The sequence below is a fragment of the Lutra lutra genome, chromosome 1 (assembly GCF_902655055.1).
Source record: "Lutra lutra chromosome 1, mLutLut1.2, whole genome shotgun sequence".
Lineage (NCBI taxonomy): Eukaryota > Metazoa > Chordata > Mammalia > Carnivora > Mustelidae > Lutra > Lutra lutra.
This window is the reverse complement of record NC_062278.1, coordinates 204,049,626-204,076,169: the sequence shown is the minus strand read 5'-3', so window position 1 is coordinate 204,076,169 and position 26,544 is coordinate 204,049,626. Positions and strand designations below refer to the sequence as shown.

Here is a 26,544-nt window from a genome sequence, read left to right as displayed (position 1 = left end):
CTTCAGGCAGGTGGCTTAGCCCCTCTAGGACCTGGTCTCCACACACCCCCAACCACACTGTGTAAGGTGGGAACAGCAGTGGCCCAGTGGGGGCGACGTTCTGAGGGCTCAAGCCACTTTGCCAACATTCCGGCCACTGAAGATCTTGAGCAGTGTCCCTGGGACTCTCTGTCCCTTCTGTGTTGTCTGTCAAATGGGCATAAGGATGGGGCTGAACTCACCGTGCTGCAGGAGGGTTCCCTCTGTGAGTGCAGTTCCAGCCCCGGGGAAGGAAGTCTCAGGAACTAGGAGCCATCCTGGTGGGGGCAGAGGGGCAAGGGCGGTTCCTGGGGGAAGCCTAAAGAGTCCCACACTGCCTCACCCCTCCCTCTAGATTTCTAACCATTGGTGAAGGTGACCGTGTTTGGAAAGGACTGCAGGAGGTACCCTGAGCCCTGTGCCAGGCAGAGATATGATGCCCTTGCCGTGGGCATCCTGTCTGGCTTCCTGGAGGAGGCTGCCTTTCAGACAGGGGAAGAGAGACTGTGGGAGGGAAGAGCAGGAGCAGGGAGGCATGTGTGGCATAACACCTGCGGGGAGGGCAGAATCCTGTGGGGAGTGTTTGCACTTGCTCCTTGTGGTTTTCAAGCTCTTTGTTCCTCTTGACAGAGGCACCATGTACACACTGTGAGGGAAATCCAGTGAGAGAGAGGCACTGGAGAGGGTTGCCTTGGAGGGAGCTCCCTCCGCCTAGGTGAGCTGCCCACTCTGATGGGGCCCCGTTAGCAGCCTCGGTGACCCCTCCTGGAGTGCCATCCCGGCCCGGGCAGCCTGTGCTGGGGACCCAGACGTGGGTTGCTCACTTGGGCATCTGTATCACGGGGCTGAGAGCAAGGTTTCCCAGCCTGGCCTGGTGCTGTCCTGGGAATCTGAGCCCTGTCTCAAGGGAGCCCTTGGAGTTTTGGAGAAGCAGAAAAGATTCCTGCTGCATTTTTCTTAGAAATAGCAAGAGGGCCTTTGCCAGAGGCCTGGATGCCAGAAGGCTCTGGTCTGAATCCAAAGCTCAGCTCACGTGGGTGCCAGAGCTTGGCAGGCCTTCAGCCACCCCCCCACCCCCAACATACCCCAGGCTGGGGAAGAGTCTCAGGGAGAGCGTGGAGGCCTCCTAGGCTCCAGACCCTGAGCACTGGTCCTGACCCAGCAAAAAATGGGCCTGGGTGGTGGCTGCTGTCCTAGGATTCAGGAGGCCTGTCTACAGGGGAGGGAGGCCTCAGCTAGGCTGGCTCGTGGCCTTCTCACTGGGGCTGCTGGCAAGTATGGCCCTCTGCTCCATCTCCGGGCAGGGACAGCCCCAAAGCAACAGCCCCTCCAAGGATCAGGAAGTCTTTGGGGCATGAGGCCTCAGCTCCAGACCCCCCTGCCCCCACTCATCTTCCTTCCTTCCTTCCCCTCATCCCCCCTTGCCTCCACCCCCTCCCATCCTCACCCTGACCCCTCCTTGGCTTCCTACCCGGACATGCTCTTTCCTCTGAGGTCCCTGCGCCCAGCCAAGAGCCATGTTTCTTTCCACTTCGGGCTCAGGGCTGATGCTCTCATTTCCCTCCCTGGGCAGAGTCCGCTGCCTGTGTGGCTGCTGCTCAGCCTGGAGGTTAGACTCTACGGTTGGCAGGGGAGCAGCTAGAACTCGGGGGGCAGGGGTTGTGGGCTCCTGCGGCACCCCAGGCAGCCTCTGCCCAGGGCTGCTGCCTGCTCCGGCACACCCTCCTGTCCCAGCACCAGGCCCGTGTGGAGAACTTGCTGCCTTCCTAGACGGGTGACTGGCTGAGTCCTGCTTGGCCTCCAGACTCTGTCTGTCCAGATCAGCCAAGGCCAACCCTGAATACACATCTGTCTGTTCGATGCCTCAGTTTCCCTGTCTGAATGTTGGGGAGGGGACTAAGACTGTCTGGGACATCCTGGGAATCTCTGGGTGAGCGATGTGAAGGCATACAGGGACCCCAGGAATCCAAGGAGGGCAGCAGAGATGGGGGCCCAGAGATGGGAGTGAGGGAGGGTCTCGACACCCACCAGCCTGTCAGTTCTGTCCTGGCCTGTCCGTCTGGTTGATTTATCGGAGTAAATGAGCCATGGAGAGTTTGTTGTCTTTTGCAGTCACGGGGAGGAGGAGGTGGTGGGGGAAGGAGTGAGGGGTTTCCGGGCTAGGTCTGGAATGTGGGAGGCGGGGTGGGTCCCCGAGGCCTGTGGAACTGGAAGCAGGATTCACTCTCCCCACCTGAGAAATGGATCAGTGTGACCCTGCCCTTAGAGTCGACTGTCTTTCTACCCCCTTCACCCTTCTTGGGGTACATTCCTTGCCTGGAATGTACCCCAAGCTTCTTGCCTGGCCCAGGCCACTGCCTCCCATCCCATTCCTGGGCTGCCCTGCCCCTACAGGCCAACTTTCCCCCTGCACTGTGTCCGAACTGAGCAAGACCTCTGAGCTTTGCCTAGCTGGTGAAGGCCCAAAGGTGTCCTCATAGATGGCAGTGCGGGCCGAGAAGGATCCACACCAGACCTCCCGGCCTCCTGAGTCACTGGGTCAGACCTAGAATGATCAGGCGCCATGGAGCCCTGGGGGGCGAACAGGGATCCCTGGAGGGACCTAGGCTGGAGAGCCCCCTACCTGCTGGGCCACAGTGGTCGAAAGCCATTGGACGTCCTTGCACAAGAGAGGTGTAGAACCGTGGGTTTCTACCTGGCACGTGTGCCATGGTGTGGCCCTGCTGCCCCTTCCCTCCTGGTTGCTTCTGGGTCAGGATGATCTATGCCCCCAGCCTGTCCTTTCCTGGGCGGAGCAGGCGGGCACTGGGGCGGAACGGGCGTGGGAACAGCACGGCTGAGCCTGCCGGCCCCTAGGCCCCAGGTCTCAGCCCCCAGCCCCCAGGCCACAGTCAGCAAAATGGGAGGGCTTTAGCCCAGCTGGGTGGCTCCAGCTCAGCTCTGGCTTGGTGTTTACCGAACAGCTGGGATGTTTACAGTAGCCCTTAAGAAGGGGCCCCTAGTTCCAGAGGATTTCCCAACTCTAGGGTCCCACTGGGGCTCTTCAGACTTCACCACTTTCCCACACCGCAGGGACAGCACGTCAGGGAGGTAGGGACCACAGCCATCCCTACCCTCCTAAGCCCAGGCTGGGCCAGTGTCACAGCACCTGCCCCTCCACGCACCTCCCCCCTCCACCGCTGCTTGTGTCCCTCTCCCCCAGGAGCCGACATTCCCAGGAAGTGGTGCTCTAGATGGTGAAATACGGTAACTGGGTCCCCAGTTCAGACTTTTAAATTAAATTCAATCAGAGCAGTTATTGAATATAAACACGCGGAGTCATTTACATGTTAATTATGTTGAATGGACTACGAGGCCATAATTAGTTGCTAATTGGGTGAGAGCGGCTGTAATTGGTTTTGTTGGCACCGACCTGGCTCACCTGCCTGGGGGGAAGGGGGTGCATGTGGATGGCTCCTGGGGATTTTCTGGGTCTCCAATCTGGAAAGCCTGGCCCAGGGATGGGATTGGAGGGGACAGATATTGAGGGGTTTGGGGCCGAGGAACTGGAGCCTACCCCCCAGGGAGGAGGCAGCTTAAGCCTCAGGCAAAACTCTGGGTCTGGTTTCTAGGGATTCCCATCTAGAACATTTCTGGGATAGAAAAGGGACTGGGAGAGCAAGCCCCTGATCATCAGTGACAGCCTCCCCTGACGGGCTCCATGTGGGGCCTGACCCTGAACAAATGGTAAATGCCCAAGGGAATCTGTGGGAGCACAAGTCAGATGTCTCCCTGGTACACACTTGCAGATGCTGGGGCCATGGATTGGCCTGGCCAGTGCTGGGATCCCGGCACTGGGGTGTGAATGAGGTGGGTGCAGAGGCTTCAGGGGCCGCCTTGCCCCCAGCTCGTCCTGGCTGGGGCTCCCAGGATTGTAGGGCTGTGGCCAGGGGCTGAGGCCTTCCGGCTGGCCGATCATTAAAAGAGGATTAGGCCAGGAGCCAGGGGGCCAGCTCAGCCCCCAGGCCTTCCTCTGGGGCCTCTCACAGCTTTGGGGGCGTGATAAGGGTCTGCCCCCACCACACTGAGTCCATGGGGACATCCAGTAAGGACTGTCTAGGCCCTGCCACTCCCACTGCCACTGCTGCCCCCTCCTTGTCCACCTCCGTTTCCTTCCTCAGAAGGGCAGGAGGACAGAACTCTGATGGAGACCCTGGCCAGCACCCCCACCTCTCACCCCTAACCTCATTGCTCTTCAGCTAAGAGATTAGGGCTGCACTAGCCTACATGAGGTCAGAGGTCAGGGCTGTGCTGTAGGGACCTGTCTGTCACCCCCTAGTACCCAAGCACAGCACTGGGAGGTGACACTGTCAGTCAGGACCTGCTGCTTTGTGGGGCTATAACCAAGGGGGCGGGGTGCACACCTCTGCTCCAAGACCCCCTTTTGACAGCAGCCCCTGCCTCACTGGCCACAGAGCCGGTGTCCTAGAGACGGGGAGCAGGGGTCGGCAGCAGGGGTCAGGGCCGCCCACTTGAGGTCTGCGGGTGAGGGCCATGGACACACCCCCTCAGTGAGGTCCACACCCACTACCTCCTTTAAAGTCAGGCACCCGCTGCTTCCCCGAGGGGAGGAAACAGAGATTCCCCCCACCTCCCAAGACTAAACCCCTGGGCACTGAGAATGTTCCTGCCTCTGGACCTTTGCCAGGCCATTCTGGGCCAGGACCCTGAGTGTCTAATGGCTATGGGGAAGTTCTAGAGGCTGGGAACGGCTGCGGAAATGAGGTGTCTGATGCCAGAAAAGGCTTTTCCTTCACGATGACGGGAAAAGCCTTCCCGGATGTCGCCCCACCCAACGTGTGCCCAGCCTGGGTGAGGGGTGGGGGTGGGGAGCCCTTCCCAGGAGGCATTACTACACACACCATCCTCTCTCCCCAAGGTCAAAGCTTATCCAGACTTGAGTTTCAATATCCACAAAACTTTTGATTGTGCTCCACCCCCCCTCCTTGGTACTGCCATGGAGATGGGAGTTGGGTGACACTCCTGCTGTCAGAGCTGGGCCTGGGACACATGGAATGGAGTAGAGAACAGCCCTGAGGACGTGGCCAGGCCAGGCCCATGTCACCTCCCCTCACCCTCCACAGATGCCCCCTAGGCCCAAGTCTATGCTCCTCAGCGGGGCTGGGGGCCAGGAGCATCTAGCCTTGCTGACGGTGCAGGTATCCGAGCAGGAAACCCAGGACTATTCGGCTACTTCCTGCCCTGACCCAGGCTTCTTGGAGGAATGAAGGCCTCTGGCTCCTTTGCCCTATGGCAGGGTGGGGAGGGGGTGGTGACAGGACACTAGTTTCACTCCTTGCCCTGTGACTGGAGGTGAGCACTCCTCCCCCCTGGGCTTCAGTATTCCATGTCTGAAGTTGGGGTACAGAGCTGTCATGGAGCCCCTTGTTTTAATTCTTTCCTACAGTCTGGCAGGAGTGAGAGGAGCACTCCAGCCATGGGTTACTAAGTCCAGAGCCCTATACTCAGTTCATTCTGGGACCCTGGAAGAGCCATCCTTCTCCACCTCAATTTCCCTTTCTGTAAGCTGGGTTTGGATGGATAATTCAGGATTTAGCTCTGCTCCTGTGAGTTGAGGGTGAGGTGGAGAGAAGCTGGAGTTAGGGAAGGGCTGGGCTGAGTCAACAGGAAGCCCTTTCCTGCCCCATTACCCCCTCTGCTCTGTACTCCAGCACTAGGAAGTGGTATAGCGGGAATAGGACTGAGGGTGGACGTTCTCCAAGAGATGGTGACACCTGGGAGCCAGCTTGCAGGGGGCAGAACTAGGAATCTCATCCATTCCCCTCTCCCCACCAAGACAGAGACAGCCCATGAAGGAGGGTGAGGAGAGGTCCCAAGGCGTACTCGGCTGAGTTCAGAGCAGGACCCTCACCTGCACGGATCACATTGAACTTCAGTGCTCGGAGGGCTCAGAGATGGTCTACCTAGGAAAATGAGGACAGAGGGCCCTGACTGAAGTCATGAAGCCCTCACCAGAGCCAAAGACTCCTGACCCTTGGTCCTACGCCTTTCCGACCCCACATGGCCTCATGGGGACTCCCCCTCAAAGTTTCCACAGTGACCAAAGCATCATGTCCTGTGACAACAGAGCCATTGACGCCATATCCCATGTCCACTGGCAGGGGTCCCGGGGGTCCTGAGTCATGTGTCCTGTCAGTGGAGGGGGAGTCACCTTTAGGCCCTCGGCCTCCCAGTAGGCAATCCCCCTCACAGGACTGGCTTTGTCTGGGCTGCCTCTCCTTCAGCCCCAAAGGCCACGGACCTGGGTGGGAATCTTACCCCCATGCTCTTGGGCCCTGTTCCTTCCTTTCTCTGTGCCTTGATGTCCTCATCTGTAAATTGGATGTTGTGAACTCAATGTTTTGCACATAATAGGTGCTTGATGAGTAAGTGGGAGGCTCCCTCCATGACCACTTCTACCCAAGGGGTAGGGAGCAGGGAGTGCATGTTTAGGAGGTAGGATGTCCGATCAAGGCTAATCTCTTGCTCCCATGTCCCTCTGCTGAGTGTCTCTCCCCTGCCTTTCCCACAAATGGGGAATGGAGCCTGGAGTGCTGGGGCTCTGAGCTCTGGGGGGACTTGGGCTTGGGGCTTGGGCACTGGTTCCCGCAGAGGGGGAGGGTCCAGATTACAGAGGCCCAAGACTGGGCAGGGGTGGAGGGTAGGGATTCTGACTGCTTATGTCCCTGGAGCTAGGTGTTTGGAGATTTCCCCTACCCCAGGTGCCTATGTCTGAAGGTACCCACTTGAGCCTCTGCCTCCCTCCCCTCCATTGTCCCCCAAATGCCTCCTAACCCAGTAGGACGGGTAAGGGGACAACCCGAGGCCATGACCCCAGCTGGGGTATAAATAACCCCTGGCGGGCTGTCCGAGCCTGGGGGGGCTCCGCTGGCAGCCCCATTTCCTCTCTGGCTGCTTCCTGGCCCTGGGGGTGGGGGGAGTGTTTACTTTCCTGTTGTCACTATGGCTGGGTGGCCAGGCGGGGGACTCCAAGTGGCCCAACAACAGGTGCAGGACAGGTGCCCAGGCTGCCCTGCCCAGGACTTCAGAGGCACCGCCGGACAGGCGGGCAAAGCCGTAGCCAGTCAGGGATCGGCCCTTTGATCCCTTGGCGTCCCTGCGTCCCAGCGGTTGGCCAAGGTCATCACCTGTATTCTCTCATTGCCACATGCGGCTGGGCAGGGCAAGGCCTTTGCTTGCCTCCCAGCCCCTCAGATGTAGGCTCTGGGTCTGCTATGGGAGTCTCCTGGCTCCCACCGCCACCCTCCTCCCAATGTTAGCACAAATCTGGAGCTCCCATCTGAAGCTGCTCTCAGGCATAGCCCCTCCAGCTCTGCTCCAGGGTCCCGAGCACACAGCCAGGGTCAGGGTCAGCCAGGTCCCTCAGAGACAGCTGCCTGAGTCAAGGTCGACCTTGACTTGACTGATGGGATGGGGCCACCTGCTGGTCCTACCTTCTGGCAGCATCTAGGGCACATGATCCCAGCTGTTCTCCCTCCCCAGGCCTACCTCATGACTGCCTCACCTGGGAAATGGGTTGCCAGCTACTGGGTAGGGAGATGGGAGCTGTATGGTGGCCTTCACGGGTGCCTCATCTGATGCCACCCGGGTATGCACATGTGCAGACATGGGCCATGTGCATACAAGCGTGTGCTCCTCCATGTGCCGCCATCCCCAGCCCTGTCGCCTCCCCCTGTGCTGGTGAATATTTATCACCTTCATTACAATCTTCCCTCTTCTGCTGAGCTGAAGACAGCTGGGGATGGGGTGAGGAGGGGCTTGCCAAGTAGACCCCTTGGCTCTCCCCACTTCCAGAGCAAAGTTCCTAAGTTTTCTGGAGTCCTGTGTTTGTCATTAGCCTGTCACTGGCCAAGTTCCTTCCTGTCCTTCATCTCCAGGAAGGAGGACTTTCCCCCAGCAATCTGGGGGCGGAAGGGCCAGGGCCGCCAGACTCATGCAGAAGAGAAACTAAGGACTCCACTGGACCCTGCACCCCCCAGCCTTGGGACACTGTAGCACTAGGGGGAAGCTTTCCTGGGAAAGACTGTTCCTGACTGGTTCAAAGTGGCCTGAGAATTCCACCTTTAGCATCCCAGTGGGATCTGGGGGGAAGCCCAAGTTCTGTGGGACAGTATTGCTCCAAAGAGGGCTGTCCAGTGTCCTGGATGACCAGCTTCAGATGAGGGAGGGACCATGCTATGTGTCAGCTTTGCCCTGACTAGTGGGCAGCTGGGGTGAGGATAAAGCATCCCGGCCCTGTGCCAGCGTCTGCAGGCTGTCCTGGAGGCACCTGCCCCCCGCCCTCCTCATTAACCCTTTTAGGCCCCTGTGGGAAGCAGGCCCCACCCTGAGCGTGGGAGCATTAGCCCCCACTAGAGCAAAGACTCTTTGATGCCATCACGCGCCCTGGCCCGCACCCACTGCCCTTTCATTGGGACCCAGAGACTGGCTGAGGCTGCTGATGAATCAGGGCTTTAGCTTTGGGTGTGGTCCCTTCCCTGGCCTGCCCACCTGCCCCACTTTCTCCTCCCAGTATCTCAGGGACTAAAGAGGGAGCTAAGTAGGCCCCCGGGGCCGGGTCAGTGTTGGGGCTGGGGGAGGGTGGAAGCTGGGGGTTTAAGATGATGGTGTGGTGGAGGTCCTCCCTCTGTCAAAGATGGCATGTCTGGATGGTCTCCAAGGAGCCTAACTGCTGTCCTGCCCTCCGCCCACAGAGCTTAAGGCCACAGGCACTGCCCACTTCTTCAACTTCCTGCTCAACACAACAGACTACCGGATCCTGCTCAAAGACGAGGACCACGACCGCATGTACGTGGGCAGCAAGGACTACGTGCTGTCCCTGGACCTGCATGACATCAACCGTGAGCCCCTCATTGTAAGGGCCAGCCCAGGTGTGGGGTTGGAGGGGTGCGGGGTGCGGGGCCCTGGGGCTGGAAGCCCTGTCCAGCAAGCCGCCCCCTCTGACCCCCGTTTCCGGCAGATCCACTGGGCAGCCTCCCCACAGCGCATTGAGGAGTGTGTGCTCTCAGGCAAGGATAGCAATGTGAGTGCTTGGGCGGAGGGGGGGTGTTTGCAGGGGGGATGGAGGGGGGTTGAGAGGTAGGGGACCTCGGGGAAGCAGCGGGGCGGGCAGGCATCTGGGCACCTCTTTGGCTTTCCCTCTGCCGCAGGGTGAGTGCGGGAACTTCGTCAGGCTCATCCAGCCCTGGAACCGAACGCACCTGTACGTGTGTGGGACCGGTGCCTACAACCCCATGTGCACCTATGTCAACCGCGGCCGCCGTGCCCAGGTGAGCCGCACCCGGCCCAGCCCCGTGCCACCCGGTCAGTAGCCACACACCAGGGCTCTGATGGGAGGCTGAGCTTGAGCCCCAGGCCTGCCACTGCCCAGCCCGGGGACCTTGGGTGAGTGACTCCTTTCACTCCCTCACCTGGAGATGGGGCTAACAGCTGCGTTTCTCACAGGTCGATGTGAGGAGGCCTCAGTGAGCAGCCGCTCCCAGACCTCTTAGCCCTGTGCCTGTGGACCGTGCCCCTGCCGCCAACCTAGAGGGCCTGGCGGGGGGCCTCAGCATCAGGAGGCTGGACACCGGGGTCCCCTTCTGCCACAGGGCCTGGGAGGAGAGCTGCCCCTTCCCCAGCTCCGTCCCGCCCTACCCGCTTCCGCCCTTTCTCATTTCCATGTGGGGGTGTGTGTGAGCTGGTGTGACCTTGTAGGACGCGTTTGAGAGTGAGTGGACTTAGGGACATGTGTGTGTGGGCGCGTGCCAATCTGTGTGTGTGTGTGTGTGCACATGGAGGGGCGTATGTGTGCTCTGGGGGCCTGGGCGCTCATGTGTGCTCCTGGCGTGTGCACTGTGAGAGGCTGGCAGCCCGAGCCCGCTCCCCCAGCCCCGGCCACCCCTGGCTCTAACCCCTGTTCCTCGTCTTCTCAGGCTACGCCCTGGACCCAGACGCAGGTGGTCAGAGGCCGAGGCAGCAGAGCCACGGATGGTGCCCTCCGCCCGACGCCCACAGCCCCACACCAGGTGGGACTCAGCCCTCCAGGCCCCTGCCAGGCAGCACTGCCTCTGAGCTGAACTGCCCCTGGGCCTGACCTGCCAGCCAGGAGCCCCCACCCCATGCGAGCCTTCTGAGGGTCTTCCTTGACTCTGGGCCCCCCAACCCGCTCCTTCCCCACACTGCACTCTCAGGTGCCGAAGGCATTCCCAGCTGGCTTCGTATCAGCCTGTGAGTCCCTGTAGGCAGGAGATCATGAAGCCGCCAGGTACAAAGAGAGCCTCGGGCCTCAGAACACGTGTGTACACAGGCATGAGCCTACAGCAACATACACATGTGGGCACATGTTGTACTCTCCCACACATACCTTAGTCAGCATCTGGGGTCTAAACATGGCACGTGTCTGCGGCCTGACATATTACTCTCTCCTGTCCATGCCCCAGGCCTGCACGGGTCACAGGCAGACACAGGTGTCCTGCACACCCACGTGCTGGAAACTCTGCTCCCCTGGGGCCGAAGAGGCGGAGCTGTCTGCCCTCTAGTCAGGAACTGGGACTGGGCTGGAGGAGGGCCAGAGTGGGGCTTGGGGAACTGGGGCTGGGCAGGGGCGGGCAGGGGAGCCAGGGCTGCCGGTGAGTGAGAGCAAGTGGTCACGTGAGCATGTGTGTCTGTGGCAGGCAGTGCGGAAATGTGGGATGGCTCAGACCGCATGTGTGTGCAGTGTGTGAGCGGCGGGTTCCGTGTGCTGATGTTGGTGTGTGCTGAGCTGTGTGTGCAGTCCCGTGTGCACAGAAAGTCACGTGTGCCAAGAGTAACTGGAAGTGGGCCTGTGTACACCTTCCCATCACCATCTTTGCCCCTTGCCGCCACCTCCTCCCTGCCTCTGCACCCCTCTCTTTCCCCTCCCTTCTCCCCATGAGCTCATTCTGGTCCCAACGCCTTATCAGCCTTTCTGCTGGCATCCTCAGGGCTGGGCTGGGAGGCACGGAGGGCTTTGTGAATGCCTTGTAGTCTGGGCTGGCCCTCTCAACTCCTGACTCATTGGGGAGACATGGGGAACTGGGGGCTCTGCTGAGGGGCAGGGGAAAGGCCATGGCCCTTTCGTCTGTCCTGAGGACCCCAGGTAGGACATAAAAGTCTGGGGACACAGTACCCTCAGGGCCCTTTGGCCTGGTGGGACCTGGCAACAAAGGTCAGGGCCGCAGGCCCTTGGGAGTACCTCCTGCCCTGGTCAGGTTGGCAGCCCCATCTTGGCCCAGGACAGGTGGCCACAACTTAAAGAGTTGTGACTTTGTGGCCCCAGGGGCCCTGACCATAGTCTCCCTCACCCAGTTGGCATGGGGGGCTTTAGCCCCTGATTCTCAGGTCTTATCTGATACCTGGAACCAGGAATCATCTCTCTTGGAATGTGCATCATGACCCTTCCCCAGGGAGACCTGGCTGGACGGTTAAAACCCAAGGATATCTGGGGAGTGAAGGGATATGGCTTCAGGGTGTCTCCAGGGGGCTTGCGCTTACCCTGGGGACATGATGACCTTTAACCTTCCTGGCTGTGGGACCAGCTTGGACAATGCTGAGCTCCCCTCTGCCCTGCAGGATTACATCTTCTATCTGGAGCCGGAGAGACTTGAGTCAGGGAAGGGCAAGTGTCCGTACGACCCCAAGCTGGACACAGCTTCAGCCCTCATCAGTGAGTGCCGCTACCCCATCCTGGTTCTACAGCTGTAGTGGGTGGCCTCTGCCTCTGGAATAGGGATCGTGGCACCAACACTTTCCCCATGACAGAGACTGTGACCATGCCACCACTGAACCCTCCCATGGGGCCGTACCCAGCAGGGGCGGGGTAAGGACCAGAGCCTGATGTGAGCTGCAGGGAAGAGACTAGTGGTGTGAAAGTCTCTCTAGCCCCTCTGATGGGGCTACTAAGGGGGCCAGATCCTACCCTGAAACGGGCCGTGCGTAGGTCCTCCCCAGGCTGTCTGAGAGAGAAGACCAAGCTCCCTATGAGCTTGGTCTGTACTGGGAGCCATAGAAGGCGGGGTGGTTCCATACACGTTAGTGTGTCTGGGAGGCCAGGAGAGTCCCACAGGGGAACACAGATGGAGTCCTGACTCCCTCACCAACTAGGGGGTCAGGGTTTGTTTCTGGTCCAGCCAGGTGTCTAGGAGAGTTAGGGAAAAGTTCTCTGAGGAGGGGTCCTTTCGGGGCCTCGGGAGCAGCTGCTGCCCCTACCCCCAAGTTGGGCGACCTGACCCTGGGCCCTGTCTCTGCTTCTTTGCTGGCTGCTGGACCCAGTCTGCCCCTCAGAGCAACTCCTGGGCACTGTGCCACCTCCAAGCCTGGGAAAGACCTCCAGGCAGGGGTTAGATGTTATCTTCCCCCTCTTGCCTAGCCTGATGGTGGCTCCCCGACTAGGGGTCTGATGGGGGAAAGCAGGGCCTGCCCTGGGCACGTGTAGAAGGAAGACACGGAGTGGTATGTTAGAGCCTGCATAGTTGCTAAATTTTCTTTCTTTCTTTCTTTCTTTTTTTTTTTTTTTAAAGATTTATTTATTTGACAGAGAGAGACACAGCGAGAGAGGGAGCACGAGCAGGGGGAGTGGGAGAGGGAGATGCAGGCTTCCCGCTGAGCAAGGAACCCCATGCAGGGCCTGATCCCAGGACTCTGGGATCATGACCTGAGCTGAACGCAGACGCTTAATGACAGCCACCCAGGCGCCCCATTATTTCACTACATTTTATTATCTTTGTTCTTGAGGTTATTGACTTGTTGTATTTGTGGGGTAGAAAGACTATATGGTGGTGTGGGTGGCTCTCCCCAGCTCCATGTGCGGTGTGGTGCCCCGGGGTTAGTAGCGTGAAGGCAGCCACCGTGGGAGCATTTATACCACAGAAATCGGCTCCCGCTACGAATCACAGCCGATCACTGCTAACCCCAGTCCCCGGAGGCCGTTTTTTAGCACTGACCAACACCCCACTGGTGCCACGGTCATGCCCTGGGGAATCTGAGTGGGGAGACAGGACCCAGCCCCCGAAGTCACAGCGGTACCCTCATTGCCCCACCTCCCCGCCCACAGACGAAGAGCTCTATGCCGGTGTGTACATTGACTTCATGGGCACCGACGCTGCCATCTTCCGCACGCTGGGGAAGCAGACGGCCATGCGCACGGACCAGTACAACTCTCGGTGGCTGAATGGTGAGGGCGGCCCGTGAGACCCCAGGGTGCCGCATGTCTGCGATCCCGCAGGATCCTCAGGGGGCCCTCGTTGGGGGTCTGGCCCCGTGACAGGCTTCGGCAGGGGAGGTGGCACGTTGGAGCAAGAGTGGGGGGTGTGCCTGTACCTGGCCAGGGGTTCTGTGGGGGGAGAGAGGCCTTGTTGGAGGAGTGCCTGCCTAGCTGACCCCTGCCCGCCTGCAGACCCCTCCTTCATCCACGCTGAGCTCATCCCCGACAGCGCGGAGCGCAACGACGACAAGCTCTACTTTTTCTTCCGCGAGCGGTCGGCCGAGGCCCCGCAGAGCCCAGCGGTGTACGCCCGCATCGGGCGCATCTGCCTGGTATGCGCCAGCAGGCCCCTTACCGCTGCCCCCCCACCCCCGCGCTGCCCCTCTCCACACCCGCTGCAGGCTCTAGCAGCCCTGCTCGAGCAGGGTCTCGGTGCGAGGCCCGATCTGACCCTGCTCCCTGCCCGCAGAACGACGACGGTGGCCACTGTTGCCTGGTGAATAAGTGGAGCACGTTCCTGAAGGCGCGGCTGGTGTGCTCCGTGCCCGGGGAGGACGGCATCGAGACTCACTTTGATGAGCTCCGTGAGTACCCAGCAGGCTGGCGGGATCCTCCGGCTGCTCTGGGAGGGGTGGGGGCTGGATGGGTGGGGTCAGGGCCCCTCTGGTGGGCCACCTGGACAGGAGCGGGCAGGGCCCTGGGGCTCTTGGGGAATGCACCCTCCCAGTGTCTTCTTCCTCTCCACCCAGAGGACGTGTTTGTGCAGCAGACCCAGGATGTGAGGAACCCCGTCATTTATGCCGTCTTTACCTCCTCGGGGTGAGGCGGGGGCTGGCGGCAGCAGGGCTTGGCTGCTCTGGGGGGCTATGGCTTGCGGAGGTCCCCAGCCTGGTGGTGGCCTAGGGCTGGGGGCAGGCTGGGCAGGGACACTGGGCGGAGGGTCTGCCCTGCCCATGGCAGCAGCTGGCCCTGCCCACAGCTCCGTGTTCCGAGGCTCTGCCGTGTGCGTCTACTCCATGGCTGACATCCGCATGGTCTTCAATGGGCCCTTTGCCCACAAGGAGGGCCCCAACTACCAGTGGATGCCCTTCTCTGGGAAGATGCCTTACCCACGGCCCGGCACGGTGAGGGCCCCAATTATTCCACCTTTCCCTTTCCTTTCTGTTTATGAGGCCTGCTCTGGGTTAGCCCCTTTGCAGATGTGGGCCCCACCATCACGGAGATCACAGCCAGGCAGGGGAGGCGGGCCATATACACACAAAAACCTACCATGTATCCACTTTTCTTTTTTTTAAAGATTTTATTTCTTTATTTGACAGAGATCACAGGTAGGCAGAGAGGCAGGCAGAGAGAGAGGGGGAAGCAGGCTCCCTGCTGAGCAGAGAGCCTGATGCAGGGCTCGATCTTAGGACCCGGGGATCATGACCTGAGCCGAAGGCAGAGGCTTTAACCAACTGAGCCACCCAGGCGCCCCCCCTTTTTTTTTAGATTTCATTTATTTATTTGACAGAGAGAGACACAATGAGAGAGGGAACACAATCAGGGGGAGTGGGAGAGGGAGAAGCAGGCTCCCTGCTCCGAGCCCAATGTGGGGCTCGATCCCAGGACCTTGGGATCATAACCTGAGCCGAAGTCAGACGCTTAACAACTGAGCCACTGAGGCGCCCCCCCATATATCCATTTAAATAAAGCTGACATTAAAAAACAAAACACAGGGGCGCCTGGGTGGCTCAGTGGGTTAAGCCTCTGTCTTCAGCTCAGGTCATGATCTCAGGGTCCTGGGATCGAGGCCCACATCGGGCTCTCTGCTCAGCAGGGAGCCTGCTTCCTCCTCTCTCTCTGCCTGCCTCTCTGCCTGCCTCTCTGCCTACTTGTGATCTCTCTCTCTCTCTCTGTCAAATAAATAAATAAATAAAATCTAAAAAAAAAAAAAAAAAAAAAAACCACAAGGCACCAGGCCAGCTCAGTTGGTTGAACACGCAACTCTTGATCTCGGAGTCATGAGTTTGAGCCCCATGTTGGGCACAGAGGGAACTTTAAAAAATAAATAAATAAAACAAAATGAAACGAATCGTCATTTGCCCAGCACCAGTCTATGAAGAACCCAGCCAGGCTCCCGGAAGAAAGATAGTGGCCAGGTGTGGCCGCTTGGGAGCCACACCTGCAGGGGGGACAAACCTGCAGGGCAAGCTGGCATTGGGGGAGCTGACTAGTGGTGGCCAGGGAGATGAGGGCTGGGCAGGGTTGAAGGACAGGCAGAAGGAAAAGCACCAGGTCAGGGCAGAGCACCCTCAGAGTGTTAAGGGAACTTGGGGCTATGGTCTCTCGAGCAGGCGCCGGTGGGTGTGGGCGGCAGACTGGAGGAAGGAGACAATAGGATGGGGGATGAGGACCTGGGAAGGGAGTGTTCAGCTCTGCCTAATGCCACCACAAGGTCATGGTACACGAGGCCAGCAAGGTGGCTGCAGAATTTGGCCATGTGGGACCTTGGGACCTCGGCTGGAGCAGGGCCTGCAGAGAGGTTGGGTGATGGGGGGAAAGCCCGGACGGGGGTCCTGAGGATTGGAGCAGGTGAATGTGTTGGGGACGAACAAAGGAGAGGCCTCTACTGGAGCTGAGGGGGTCAGCAAGCCCCCGCTGGGCCTGACGCTCGTCACGTGCCTGCAGTGCCCTGGAGGAACCTTCACGCCATCCATGAAGTCCACCAAGGACTACCCCGACGAAGTGATTAACTTCATGCGCAGCCACCCGCTCATGTACCAGGCTGTGTACCCTCTGCAGAGGCGGCCCCTGGTCGTCCGCACGGGTGCACCCTACAGGCTCACCACCGTTGCTGTGGACCAGGTGGATGCAGCCGACGGGCGCTATGAGGTGCTTTTCCTGGGCACAGGTACCCACTGCTGCTCCCAGACCCTCCCACGCTGGGCCCGTTGGGCGGAGGGTGCTGATCCATGGGGTGGGAGACCTACCCTGCTGGGGGTTGCTCCAGGCTCACCAAGGTCAACTCTGCTACCGCCATCCTTTGGAGCTAGGATAGCTGAGACAAGGGGTGGGGACAGCAGGGAAACTGGGTACCCAGGGACCCGTGCAGGGTTAGGAAAAAGGGAACAGGTGGCCAACACCTGCAGGACACGTGGGTCAAAGTACCGCCATACTTGCTCTCATGCACACATGTGCACGTGTGCCCACCACAACTCCAGCCCCTCCACACAGGAGGACCTCCAGCATCCTTTTCTCAGCAGTGCCCAAAATGAGGGTCTGGGGTGAGAGGGGCAGACCCCAGCTGTGACCACTCGCCCTTATCCCGGGCCCCTTCATCTGGGGAGAATTTCTTCAACCTTGGTACAGAGTTTCTGCTCCACTGCCTTTGGGGGGTTGGAACCTGGTGGGGGAAGGGGCTGAGGCTAGTACCCCTTCCCCAGCGTCCTCAGCCCCACTGAGGCCCTGCCCGGCCCGTTCCAGACCGCGGGACAGTGCAGAAGGTCATTGTGCTGCCCAAGGATGACCAGGAGATGGAGGAGCTCATGCTGGAGGAGGTAGAGGTCTTCAAGGTGGGTATGGGTATGACACCCAGTCCTGTTCTTCTCACCCTGGCCCTCCTTAGTACCAGCTTCTTACCTCAGACCTCCCTCCAGATGGGGACAGGGAAGGGGTCCCCCGTCCCCAAGGTAATCCCTGTCTTCTTCCAGGAGCCAGCACCTGTTAAGACCATGACCATCTCTTCCAAGAGAGTAAGTTTTGCTAAGGTGGGCTGGGGGTAAGGATGGAGCCTGTTCTTCCTTGGGGTCATACCCTTGGCATAAGGATTGGGAAACTGAGGTATTGAACGGGAAGGCAAGGAGCCCAGCTGGCTTCTGATGGGGGCTGGCTGTGGGGAGCGAACAGACACGCCCCTTCCCCTGCCCTCAGCAACAACTATACGTGGCGTCCGCCGTGGGTGTCACCCACCTGAGCCTGCACCGTTGCCAGGCGTATGGGGCTGCCTGCGCCGACTGCTGCCTCGCCCGGGACCCCTACTGTGCCTGGGATGGCCAGTCCTGCTCCCGCTACACAGCATCTTCCAAGAGGTGTGGACCCCTCAGGCCCTTGAAATTTGAGCCACCAGACCCAGGGTCCTGTCCTGGGGGCTTGGTGACCAATGTGATATTACCCTGGGAGTAATGGATGAGACTCTTCCCTCCTAGAGTCTTGGGGGTATAGGGACCTGGGGCAGGGGGCACAGCTTTCTTGAAAATACTTGATCAGGAGCTATCCTCATCTAGGCGGAGCCGCCGGCAGGATGTCCGGCACGGGAACCCCATCAGGCAGTGTCGCGGGTTTAACTCCAACGGTGAGTGTGCTGTGCCAGCATGGGGCCCTGTGCAGCCCATGGAGCTGCTCCCGGCCACCCCCCACCACCACCGGAAGGACTCTCACATGACCCAGGGGGTAAGGGGGCTTGGGATTTGGCAGATGGGCTGTCCTTAGCCACCCACTCAAGGAAGGAGTGGATGCCCAGTGGTCTAGCCCTGCCTTCTTCCAGCATGGGTGCCCCTGTGTGTGCCCTTCAGCCCCTGCCCCGTGCCGGCCTGCAGGCCACCCAAGGCAATGCTGCTTTCACGCTGTGCCCTCTTGCCCTACAGCCAACAAGAATACGGTGGAGTCTGTGCAGTATGGCGTGGCAGGGAGCGCGGCCTTCCTCGAGTGCCAGCCTCGCTCGCCCCAGGCCACTGTTAAGTGGCTGTTTCAGCGAGACCCCAGTGACCGGCGCCGTGAGGTGATTTCCTCCACCCCTTAGTCCTCGCTGTGGGTGCGGGAGTCCCCACACAGTAGGAAGGCCACGTAGGTGGAAAGTGCTCTAGGAGCCCATCTGGGGCAGCCCCATTCTAAGAAAGCCCTTCCAAGTTCCCTTCCTGGTGTGGAAGTCATTTCGGTGAATCGAGTTATATGGAAACGCTAGGATTTCTGTATTTTATGGAAACCACTTATAAGCCTGCCACTTTACATGAAAATCCCATTCGTGTGCTCTGCTGGAGGTATATACCCCATGGCATGGAAACGTCAATGCGCTCGAGCTCTAGGATGTGGGAATTCCATGGAGGAGCCCTCGTTTTATGGAAATGCGTTCCGGGCACCCCTCCCTACGCGAGGATTCTATAAGGATACTTCAGTTGGGTATTCCCATTAAAAAGAAATGCTGTGCTCGAGCATTCTCTCATTGTACAGAATCTCCTCCCCATCCTTCCTCCCGAAATGGAGAAGCGTACGGATGCCCTGTTCAGATGTATGTGGAAACTTACTGTGGGCTTTTCTTGCTACGTGGAAATTCCACACGGGGGCCCCTTCCACGGAATGACCACAGAGGTGGTCTGCTCTGGGGGCCAGCCTGGCGGCAGGGAGGTCACACAGCTCTGAGCCCCGGCTCCCTGCTCCTGCAGATTCGTGCCGAGGACCGCTTCCTGCGCACAGAGCAAGGCTTGCTGCTCCGCGCCCTGCAGCCTGGGGACCGTGGCCTCTACTCCTGCACGGCCACCGAGAACAACTTCAAGCATGTCGTCACGCGGGTGCAGCTGCACGTCCTGGGCCGGGACGCCGTCCACGCTGCCCTCTTCCCACCGCCAGCGGCAAGCGCCCCACCGCCCCCTGGCGCCGGCCTCCCCACACCCCCTTACCAGGAGCTGGCCCAGCTGCTGGCCCAGCCTGAAGTGGGCCTCATCCACCAGTACTGCCAGGGCTACTGGCGCCACGTGCCCCCAAGCCCCAGGGAGGCCCCAGGCGCACCCAGGCCTCCCGAACCCCAGGACCAGAAGAAGCCCCGGAACCGCCGCCATCACCCGCCGGACACATGAGGCCAGCTGCCTGAGCCTTGCGATGGGCCGGCCTCAGCCTCGTCCCTTTTAATATAAAAGATATATATATATATAAATATATATATATAAAATATCTATATTCTATACACACCCTGCCCCTGCAAAGACAGTATTTATTGGTGGGTTGTACATAGCCTGCCTCAGCGGCAGCACGGTCCAAAACTGAGACCCATGCTGGTCAGAGACGGCAGAGAACAGAGCCCACCCAGCCAGGCCCAGCCAGTCGGCAGGGCCAGGCCAGGACCACAGAGTCCCCAGCCTCAGCTGGGAGTCTACCTGCTTGGCCGCCACCGCCGGGATCTACAGGACGCGGGGAGGGAGCACGCCGCCCCTGGACAGGGCACGGACTGCTCACCTTTGCCAGCATGTGCTCTCAAGCTGTGCCGCCAGTGCAGACAGACGCGGAGGCGAGGACTGCTTTGGAGACTGGGAGCGGGGGTGGGGGCTCAGAGGCACTCTGAGGAGGGAAGAAGGGGCCCGTCACAGGAGGCCGTCACAGGAGGCCGGCCCCTGCCTGGGAGGGGACACTCAGTCAAGGCCAGCCCCCTCCCGGGTATTTATTCTCTATTTATTGGGGACAGGAACAAAGGAGCCCTGCCTGGGTGGGGCACACTTCCAGCCCTCCCTGCCTGGCCACTCTACCTCCTCTTCGCTTTTTCTGGGCCACTGTGACTTGGGGGCTGGGAGAATAGCAGAGGGGCAGGTGCAGGCAGGGCTGAGGGGAGAGGGGGCAATGGTGGAGGCCTGGGGCCTTCAGGGGCTCCCCCAGGGCTCCCTTCTGCCCACCACTTCAGAGGATGGGTGTAAATAGCTCTGGGGGGCTTTGGGAGTAGGTGGGTAGGGGCTCCCGGTGGCCCTCGGCTGCCCAGGCCACAGCCGCCCTTGGGTTCCATCTTGCTAATAAACACTGGCTCTGGGACTGGACTTTGGCTTTTCTCCTTGGCAGGGGAGGGAGGATGGGGGTTCAGCTTACATCCAGATTCTGTCCTTCCTGCCCCCCTTCACGTGGCCTGACCACTGTTCCCACGCCTCTCTCTCAAGCTCGGCTTCCGTTCGCTCACTTGTAGGTTTGATCATTGGTTTCTCACCTGGTTTTGTGGTGGGCTTTGTGGCAGGCACTAAGGACAGTATCGGCAAGACAGAGCTACAGCCCTCTCAGTCTGGCTGCTCCCCTCCCTGAAAATTGACAAAATTCCCATCCTTCTTGCTTCCTTCCAGTCAGCTCTCAGCAGAGGGACTGGCATGAGCAAGTGTCCAACAGGTGGGGAAGGTCAGGGCAGGTGGGATGCTGCTGGACAGGAGAAAGTGCGGCTGGGGGCCTTGGTTCAAATTGAATGAGTCAAGTCCTGGCTGGGGGAGCTAAGAGCTGGGGAGGCCTGTGGGTCCAGCAGGGCTTATGACCATATCTGGTGGGCAAAGGGGAGCTAGAGGGGGACTGGCAGACAGTGGATGGCCCCACTTTAAATAAACCCAATAGGCAGAAACCAGATTTGCCTTGGTATAACCTGGGCTCCTGCACTGCCCCAACTCCCTAGGGGCTGCAGAGCCACCCTACCCCCACCCCAGGGGCCCATTTACTACATGGGGGGTGGAGGATGGGTGGAACCCAGAAGCTGAAGGTGGGACATATAATCTGTTGTTCCTGGACAGGCCCGACCTGCTGACCCAATAGGGCAGATGGGAGGCCACCAGCCTCTGGTAAGAGCCTGTATCCATTTCCCATAGGCTTAAGGACTATCTCCACTGCTCAGGATCTGAGGCCTTGGCACCCCCTCATGGTTTCTTGGGTCTGCAACAGAGCTTAGGACTATAAGGCAGCCAGGTTTCCAGGAAGAGTCCAGCCAGAAGATATAGGGTCTCTGGAGGGAGCCTTGAGAGCCCAGGGTTTGGGTCTTTCTATTGGAGGTTGGGAACTCTAGAGCCTGGAAACTTCAGGCTTAATTGAACAACTTCCACCCAGCAGTACTCCTCGTCCCGTCTGAACCTATATGCAGACCCTAGACCCCCTCAGCTGAGGCAGGCTTGCCCTACAAATGCCCTTAGGCAGCTCTCAGAGCACCCACAGGGAACAGATCAGGAGAAGGACCGGAAGTGCATCCCTCCTCAGTACCCCCGGGAGCACCTGCTCTGGGACTCATTTTCCCTACCTGACAACAGGCCTGCAAAATGTTCTCTGGAAGAGCATGGCCAGCTCTGCACGTCAGAGACTTTGTTGCACGCAGACACACCTGTACACATAGGCACAGGCACGCACAAGTGTGCCCACATACAGGCATACACATGCGTAAGTGCACAAGCACACATGCAGAGGCGAAAACCACAGGCTCGTGCACACTAACGCACATGCTACTTGTGTGCGTGCATTTTACAACCATACACAAATACCCGTGTGGACATGTTATTCCACATCAGCATGTGTGTGCATGAGGAAAAAGGAACACATGCACGTGTGTCTGGTATGCACGGGCACACATGTGCCCCCCCGACAGACACACCTGCACACGTGTACATACAAGTGCAGACATGGATAAACGTGTTGTGTCATTGCTTTGGTTGATGCCAGCAAAGGACAGACACCCATGCACACACAGCAGACATGCATGCTCCTTCCCTCAAGTCTGTTGGAGTTGTGGAGGTATGTCGAGGCCCTGCGCAGGTCAGGTCCAGCCTTTGGTACGAGGCAAATGCAATGTTCTCCCTTCCTTCTTGACTCTGCAGAGCATGGAAGCCCAGTCCAGAGTCACCCAGCCCTTCCCAACCACTTGCTTCCGTGTGGCCCTCTGAGCCTCCCCTTCCTTGTCAGTAAAATGGGATTGATGACGTGGGCACCCATTCACCAGGGCCCGTGTGAGCTTACAAAATAGAGAGCAGTGCTGAGTCCAGTGCTGGGCCTGGCCCAGGTGCTCCATGCTTGCTTCTCCCTCTCTTCCCTGCTCCCAGCCCCGCCTCCCTGCCCGCACGCAGGGGTTCAGGGTCCTGTTCTCCCCCTTCTAAGTCTGGACCCTGTGGAACCAGTCTCCCTGCTCTGGTGCAGGGGCTGGACTGTCTCCATGGTCTCTCCTAGAGGGTTGGGGCTCATAGAGTGGGGTGCAGAGTCAGCAGGTGAGGGATTGGGGCCACGCTAGCCTGATTAGAAGGGCTGGGGGCTGAGCTGGCTTCACCTGTCCTTGTCTCTCATTGGCTCTTGGGAACCCCTGGCCCCCAAATCCCACTAAGCAGCCCCACCGGGCCTGCACAGGTCTGTGGAAAGCCAGTCGATTGCCAGTCCTGGGGTCAGAAGGGTGTTGGGAGACCTGAGCCCGGCTCGCCGGGCTCTGGGGATCCCCTCCATCTAGAACCAGCCAACCACCCTGTTCGCCTGCTGCTGGGACCATGGGGGCTGGGGCTAGCGCTGAGGAGAAGCACTCAAGGGAGCTGGAAAAGAAGCTCAAAGAAGATGCTGAGAAGGATGCTCGAACCGTGAAACTGCTGCTTCTGGGTATGGGTGTGGGTCTAGATGGGGGCACTACCACCAGGTCGCAGGCGGGGGGTGGGGGGCAGCAGGTAGCTCTTCTGTGAAACGGGTGACTTGGGAAGCAGAATGACCCTAAGACAGGTCAGGGAACTGAGTGGGAGCCCTGGCCCTGGTGGGCAGTACTCTGACCCCGCAAGGCTGGGTATCCCGTGGAACCCCTCTCCAGGGGGTCCTGACTTAGGCACCCTCCCCTCTGGAGAAGCCCTGCTGGGCAGGGGTCAAAAATGAGGGGCTTCCTTGGGAGCCCTACAGTAGCGCTGATTCCTTGGAAGAAGAAGGTAACAGTCCTCCTAGGAGTGGGCATCCTTTAGGACCATCCAGATCCACAGACAACGGCCCTTAGATTCCAGAGCTTTGTTGTGGGCAAACCTAAAGAGGGTGTCCCTCTTTAGAGCTACTAAGGCCCCGGGTAGAATAGATAAAGCCAAGCACTTGGTCCCATGGGAGGTGAGGAGAGGTGGGACTGAGGCGGTGCCTCCGGGTCACTGCCTTCCACAAGGGGAAGAAGGAGCTGCTTTGAGAGGCAGTGCAGGTCCCACCCCAGGCTCTCCAGGACCCAGTCAGGCATCTGGATGTGGGCAGAGAGACCAAGCCAGAGCACCCCAGGGAGACAGAAGCTAAGCCAGAAATCCCATTAACTGTACCCAAAGCCCTGGCGAGAGCAGGCTCAGAGGGGCTGTCAGCTCTGTCTTCTCCCCCACTCAAAGGCTCTAATTCCCTCTGAGCCTCTAGGAGACACTCCCCTCCCTACAACCCCTGAAAAGCGGGGGTTGACCCGGCTCCAATAATCCTCTGCGTGCAGTACCAGAATCTTCCACGGTGTGGCGCTCCAGGTTCTCCTTATTTTGGTTTCAGAACAACCAAGAATGGAAATACCAGGGGTCTTGGAAGCTCCCCAACACAGCTGAGGTCGTTGATTGCCCTTGTCACCCCCTCGTCACTCCTGGCATTTACAAATGTGTTTCCTCCAGGGTGTCGGGACCTTGCTTTGGGGTGGGGGTGGGGGAAACAGGTGGAACTGGGGTTTGGACTGGTACCTGCCTTGAGTCTGCCTGTCGCCATTTTCTGAGCCCGGTTTTGGGGGAGGGGGGGTTAGGGGGGTGAGAGAGTAGGGGGTGTAGAAGGTGGGGGGAGGGTTGTAGGGAGGTGTGGCAAGCGCAGCTCTGAGGCGGAGTTTCCCTTTCAGGAGCGGGTGAGTCCGGGAAGAGCACCATTGTCAAGCAGATGAAGTGAGTGCCCTTGCCCTTTCTGAGGTCCCTGAGGGTGGGCACACCCACGGGGCCTGTCCTTCCCCACCAGTCCACTTGGCCTTGACCCGGCTCACCCTGGCCACAGGATCATCCACCAGGATGGGTACTCGTTAGAAGAGTGCCTCGAGTTCATCGCCATCATCTACGGCAACACGCTGCAGTCCATCCTCGCCATCGTACGTGCCATGACCACACTCAACATCCAGTATGGAGACTCTGCCCGCCAGGTGTGCAGGGAGACTGGCTGAGCGGGGCCTCTGGGGACTTGAGGCACGAGACTGGGCTCAAGTCCACAGTCACCACCACCAACTCCCACCCCACCCTCAGGACGACGCCCGGAAGCTGATGCACATGGCGGACACCATCGAAGAGGGCACGATGCCAAAGGAGATGTCAGACATCATCCAGCGGCTGTGGAAGGACTCGGGTATCCAGGCCTGCTTCGAACGCGCCTCTGAGTACCAGCTCAACGACTCGGCGGGCTAGTGAGAGCGCAGGCGGGGCGCGGGGGTGCGGGCGGGGTCCTACCATGCCCCTCCACCGCACCCACCCACACCCCGCGGTCTCCCGCAGCTACCTCTCGGACCTGGAGCGCCTGGTCACCCCGGGCTACGTGCCCACTGAGCAGGACGTGCTGCGCTCCCGTGTCAAGACCACAGGCATCATTGAGACGCAGTTCTCCTTCAAGGACCTCCACTTCCGGTACAACCCCGCACCCTTGCCCTGGCCCTCCCTCAGGGACTGTGGCTGCAAATGCAGCGCCCCCACGCCCTATTAGAGGCCCTGTCCCAAAGAGACCCTGCCTCTCCTCAGACACCCCACACTCCAGTCCCATCCGAGTGCCCCCCAGCCAGCATTAGGAGGCAAGGGGATGCCTGTGGGTGCGTCCATGGCGTTCCAAGCGCGGGTTCAGGCCCCAACTGCTCCCCAGGATGTTCGACGTGGGCGGGCAGCGCTCGGAGCGCAAGAAGTGGATCCATTGCTTCGAGGGTGTGACCTGCATCATCTTCATTGCGGCGCTGAGCGCCTACGACATGGTGCTGGTGGAGGACGACGAAGTGGTGGGTGCCAAGCAGGGCCCTAGTGTTTTCAGGGAAAGCCGGAGACAGTGCTGCGGGAGCGGGGAGGGTCTGAGAGCGGACACGCGTTCCAGAACAGTCGGAACGAGGACACAAGACAGCCAGCAGCCACGCTGAGGGGGGGCCGTGGGGGAGGCTGACTTGGAGCTGGCTGTCAGCAGGATGGCCCCGGGTGCCCCAGAGCCTGTGGGCCCCAGGCCCAGGGGGACGGCTGCCCGTGCCCCCCCACCCGGTGCCCTACAGCTTCTGTCCTCCTCAGAACCGCATGCACGAGAGCCTGCACCTGTTCAACAGCATCTGCAACCACCGCTACTTCGCCACCACGTCCATTGTGCTCTTCCTCAACAAGAAGGACGTTTTCTCCGAGAAGATCAAAAAGGCGCATCTCAGCATCTGCTTCCCGGATTACGACGGTGAGAACCCCCTCTCCGCGTCCTGGCCGCCAGGCGGCGCCCCAACCCCGTCATCCGGGCCTGCGCTTCTCCCGCCGCGGGACGGAGTGGGGACACCGAGGGAGAGCACCCCTTTCCCTGACAGGGCCCAACACGTACGAGGACGCGGGCAACTACATCAAGGTGCAGTTCCTCGAGCTCAACATGCGCCGCGACGTGAAAGAGATCTATTCCCATATGACTTGCGCTACTGACACACAGAACGTCAAGTTCGTCTTCGACGCAGTCACAGACATCATCATCAAAGAAAACCTCAAAGACTGCGGCCTCTTTTGAGGTAGGCTCCTCGTGGGCTGGGATGCTCCCCTGTCTTGCCCCTTGGTCTCAATACGTCACACTCCATCCCCAGCTCTCCACCCCACCTCACTGCGGCAGACCCCACCCTAGGTCATCAGGTCCTGTGCCAGCTCTCCAGACCCATCCCACGTGGCTGGTGCCAACCCCCAATTCCCAGGCCCCACCTTGGCCCCTCAGGCTCCATGCCACTGCCCCACCGCCACACTGCCCTCCAGGGACACAAGGCCCACTCACTAATCCCTTCTGACCCTGCCCCATCCCTCTGGTGTCCTTGCTTACAAGCCACCCCAACAGTGCCTCTTGGCCTATGGCCAATTATTTTGGAGCTCAGGGATGTGTTGACTTGCTTCCTTTTCTCTGTTCACAGGTGCCTGAACTCATGTGTGTCCCTGACACCCTGTAGCCCTAGCCACCTTGTAGCCCTAGCCCACAGGAGCCTATCAGCCCCCCAGAACTCCTGGACCCCAGCCTGTGGTCCCACCAGCCACACACCCAAAACCCTGAGCCCCACTAGCCTTGAGGCCCTGACCCTCCCCCGTGTCTCCCAGAGCCCAGTGCCCCCAACCCCACTGCTGCCCTTCACGGCCTGGCGGCACTGGCCTCCAGGACCCACCCCAGCCAGCCCCAGCTAGGAACAGGCAGGACTTGGGACAGCTAGAGCTCACAGTGACTCAGCAGTGCCCAACTGACCAATCTCCGGCAGGTCTCTCTCCCCAGGGGGCCCATGACTCACCTGGTGGGTCTGGGTTCAGCAAACAGCCCTCCCTCCCAGGTTCATGAAGAGCGAGGGGGCAGGCAGAGATCCCTCCTCCAAGCAGGCC

The 26,544-nt window shown here is 59.8% G+C and overlaps 2 protein-coding genes and 1 long non-coding RNA gene across 4 annotated transcripts in view; 2 read left to right on the top strand and 1 right to left on the bottom strand.

The window, feature by feature from the left end:
* The window catches only part of SEMA3F (semaphorin 3F), a 30,208-nt gene extending 10,153 nt beyond the window's left edge, over positions 1-20,055 (top strand). The window contains exons 3-19 of one of the 2 annotated variants that reach the window (XM_047693551.1): positions 8,772-8,932; positions 9,038-9,100; positions 9,228-9,347; positions 9,993-10,085; positions 11,653-11,746; positions 13,133-13,252; positions 13,475-13,614; positions 13,752-13,866; positions 14,032-14,101; positions 14,262-14,406; positions 15,950-16,172; positions 16,745-16,833; positions 16,972-17,013; positions 17,192-17,349; positions 17,545-17,612; positions 17,905-18,038; positions 18,700-20,055. In XM_047693551.1, the coding sequence (XP_047549507.1) occupies positions 8,772-8,932; positions 9,038-9,100; positions 9,228-9,347; positions 9,993-10,085; positions 11,653-11,746; positions 13,133-13,252; positions 13,475-13,614; positions 13,752-13,866; positions 14,032-14,101; positions 14,262-14,406; positions 15,950-16,172; positions 16,745-16,833; positions 16,972-17,013; positions 17,192-17,349; positions 17,545-17,612; positions 17,905-18,038; positions 18,700-19,110 (2,246 nt within the window). In that variant the 3' untranslated portion in view covers positions 19,111-20,055. The remainder of the gene's footprint in view (positions 1-8,771; positions 8,933-9,037; positions 9,101-9,227; positions 9,348-9,992; positions 10,086-11,652; positions 11,747-13,132; positions 13,253-13,474; positions 13,615-13,751; positions 13,867-14,031; positions 14,102-14,261; positions 14,407-15,949; positions 16,173-16,744; positions 16,834-16,971; positions 17,014-17,191; positions 17,350-17,544; positions 17,613-17,904; positions 18,039-18,699) is intronic. The other variant, XM_047693556.1, reaches the window with a different exon arrangement.
* Positions 20,056-22,503: 2,448 nt separating this feature from the next.
* On the top strand, positions 22,504-26,468 carry GNAT1 (G protein subunit alpha transducin 1). The gene is made up of 9 exons (XM_047693564.1): positions 22,504-22,609; positions 23,832-23,874; positions 23,981-24,122; positions 24,223-24,380; positions 24,469-24,597; positions 24,827-24,956; positions 25,234-25,387; positions 25,512-25,703; positions 26,091-26,468. Exons 1-8 carry the CDS (start codon positions 22,504-22,506, stop codon positions 25,700-25,702), a joined length of 1,053 nt encoding a protein of 350 aa, XP_047549520.1. The 3' UTR covers position 25,703; positions 26,091-26,468.
* On the bottom strand, positions 23,731-26,544 carry LOC125079843 (uncharacterized). Its single transcript, XR_007121167.1, has 3 exons — positions 26,457-26,544; positions 25,258-25,334; positions 23,731-25,006 (listed from the first exon to the last, which is right to left on the bottom strand). It is a non-coding gene; the product is annotated as an uncharacterized LOC125079843 (long non-coding RNA).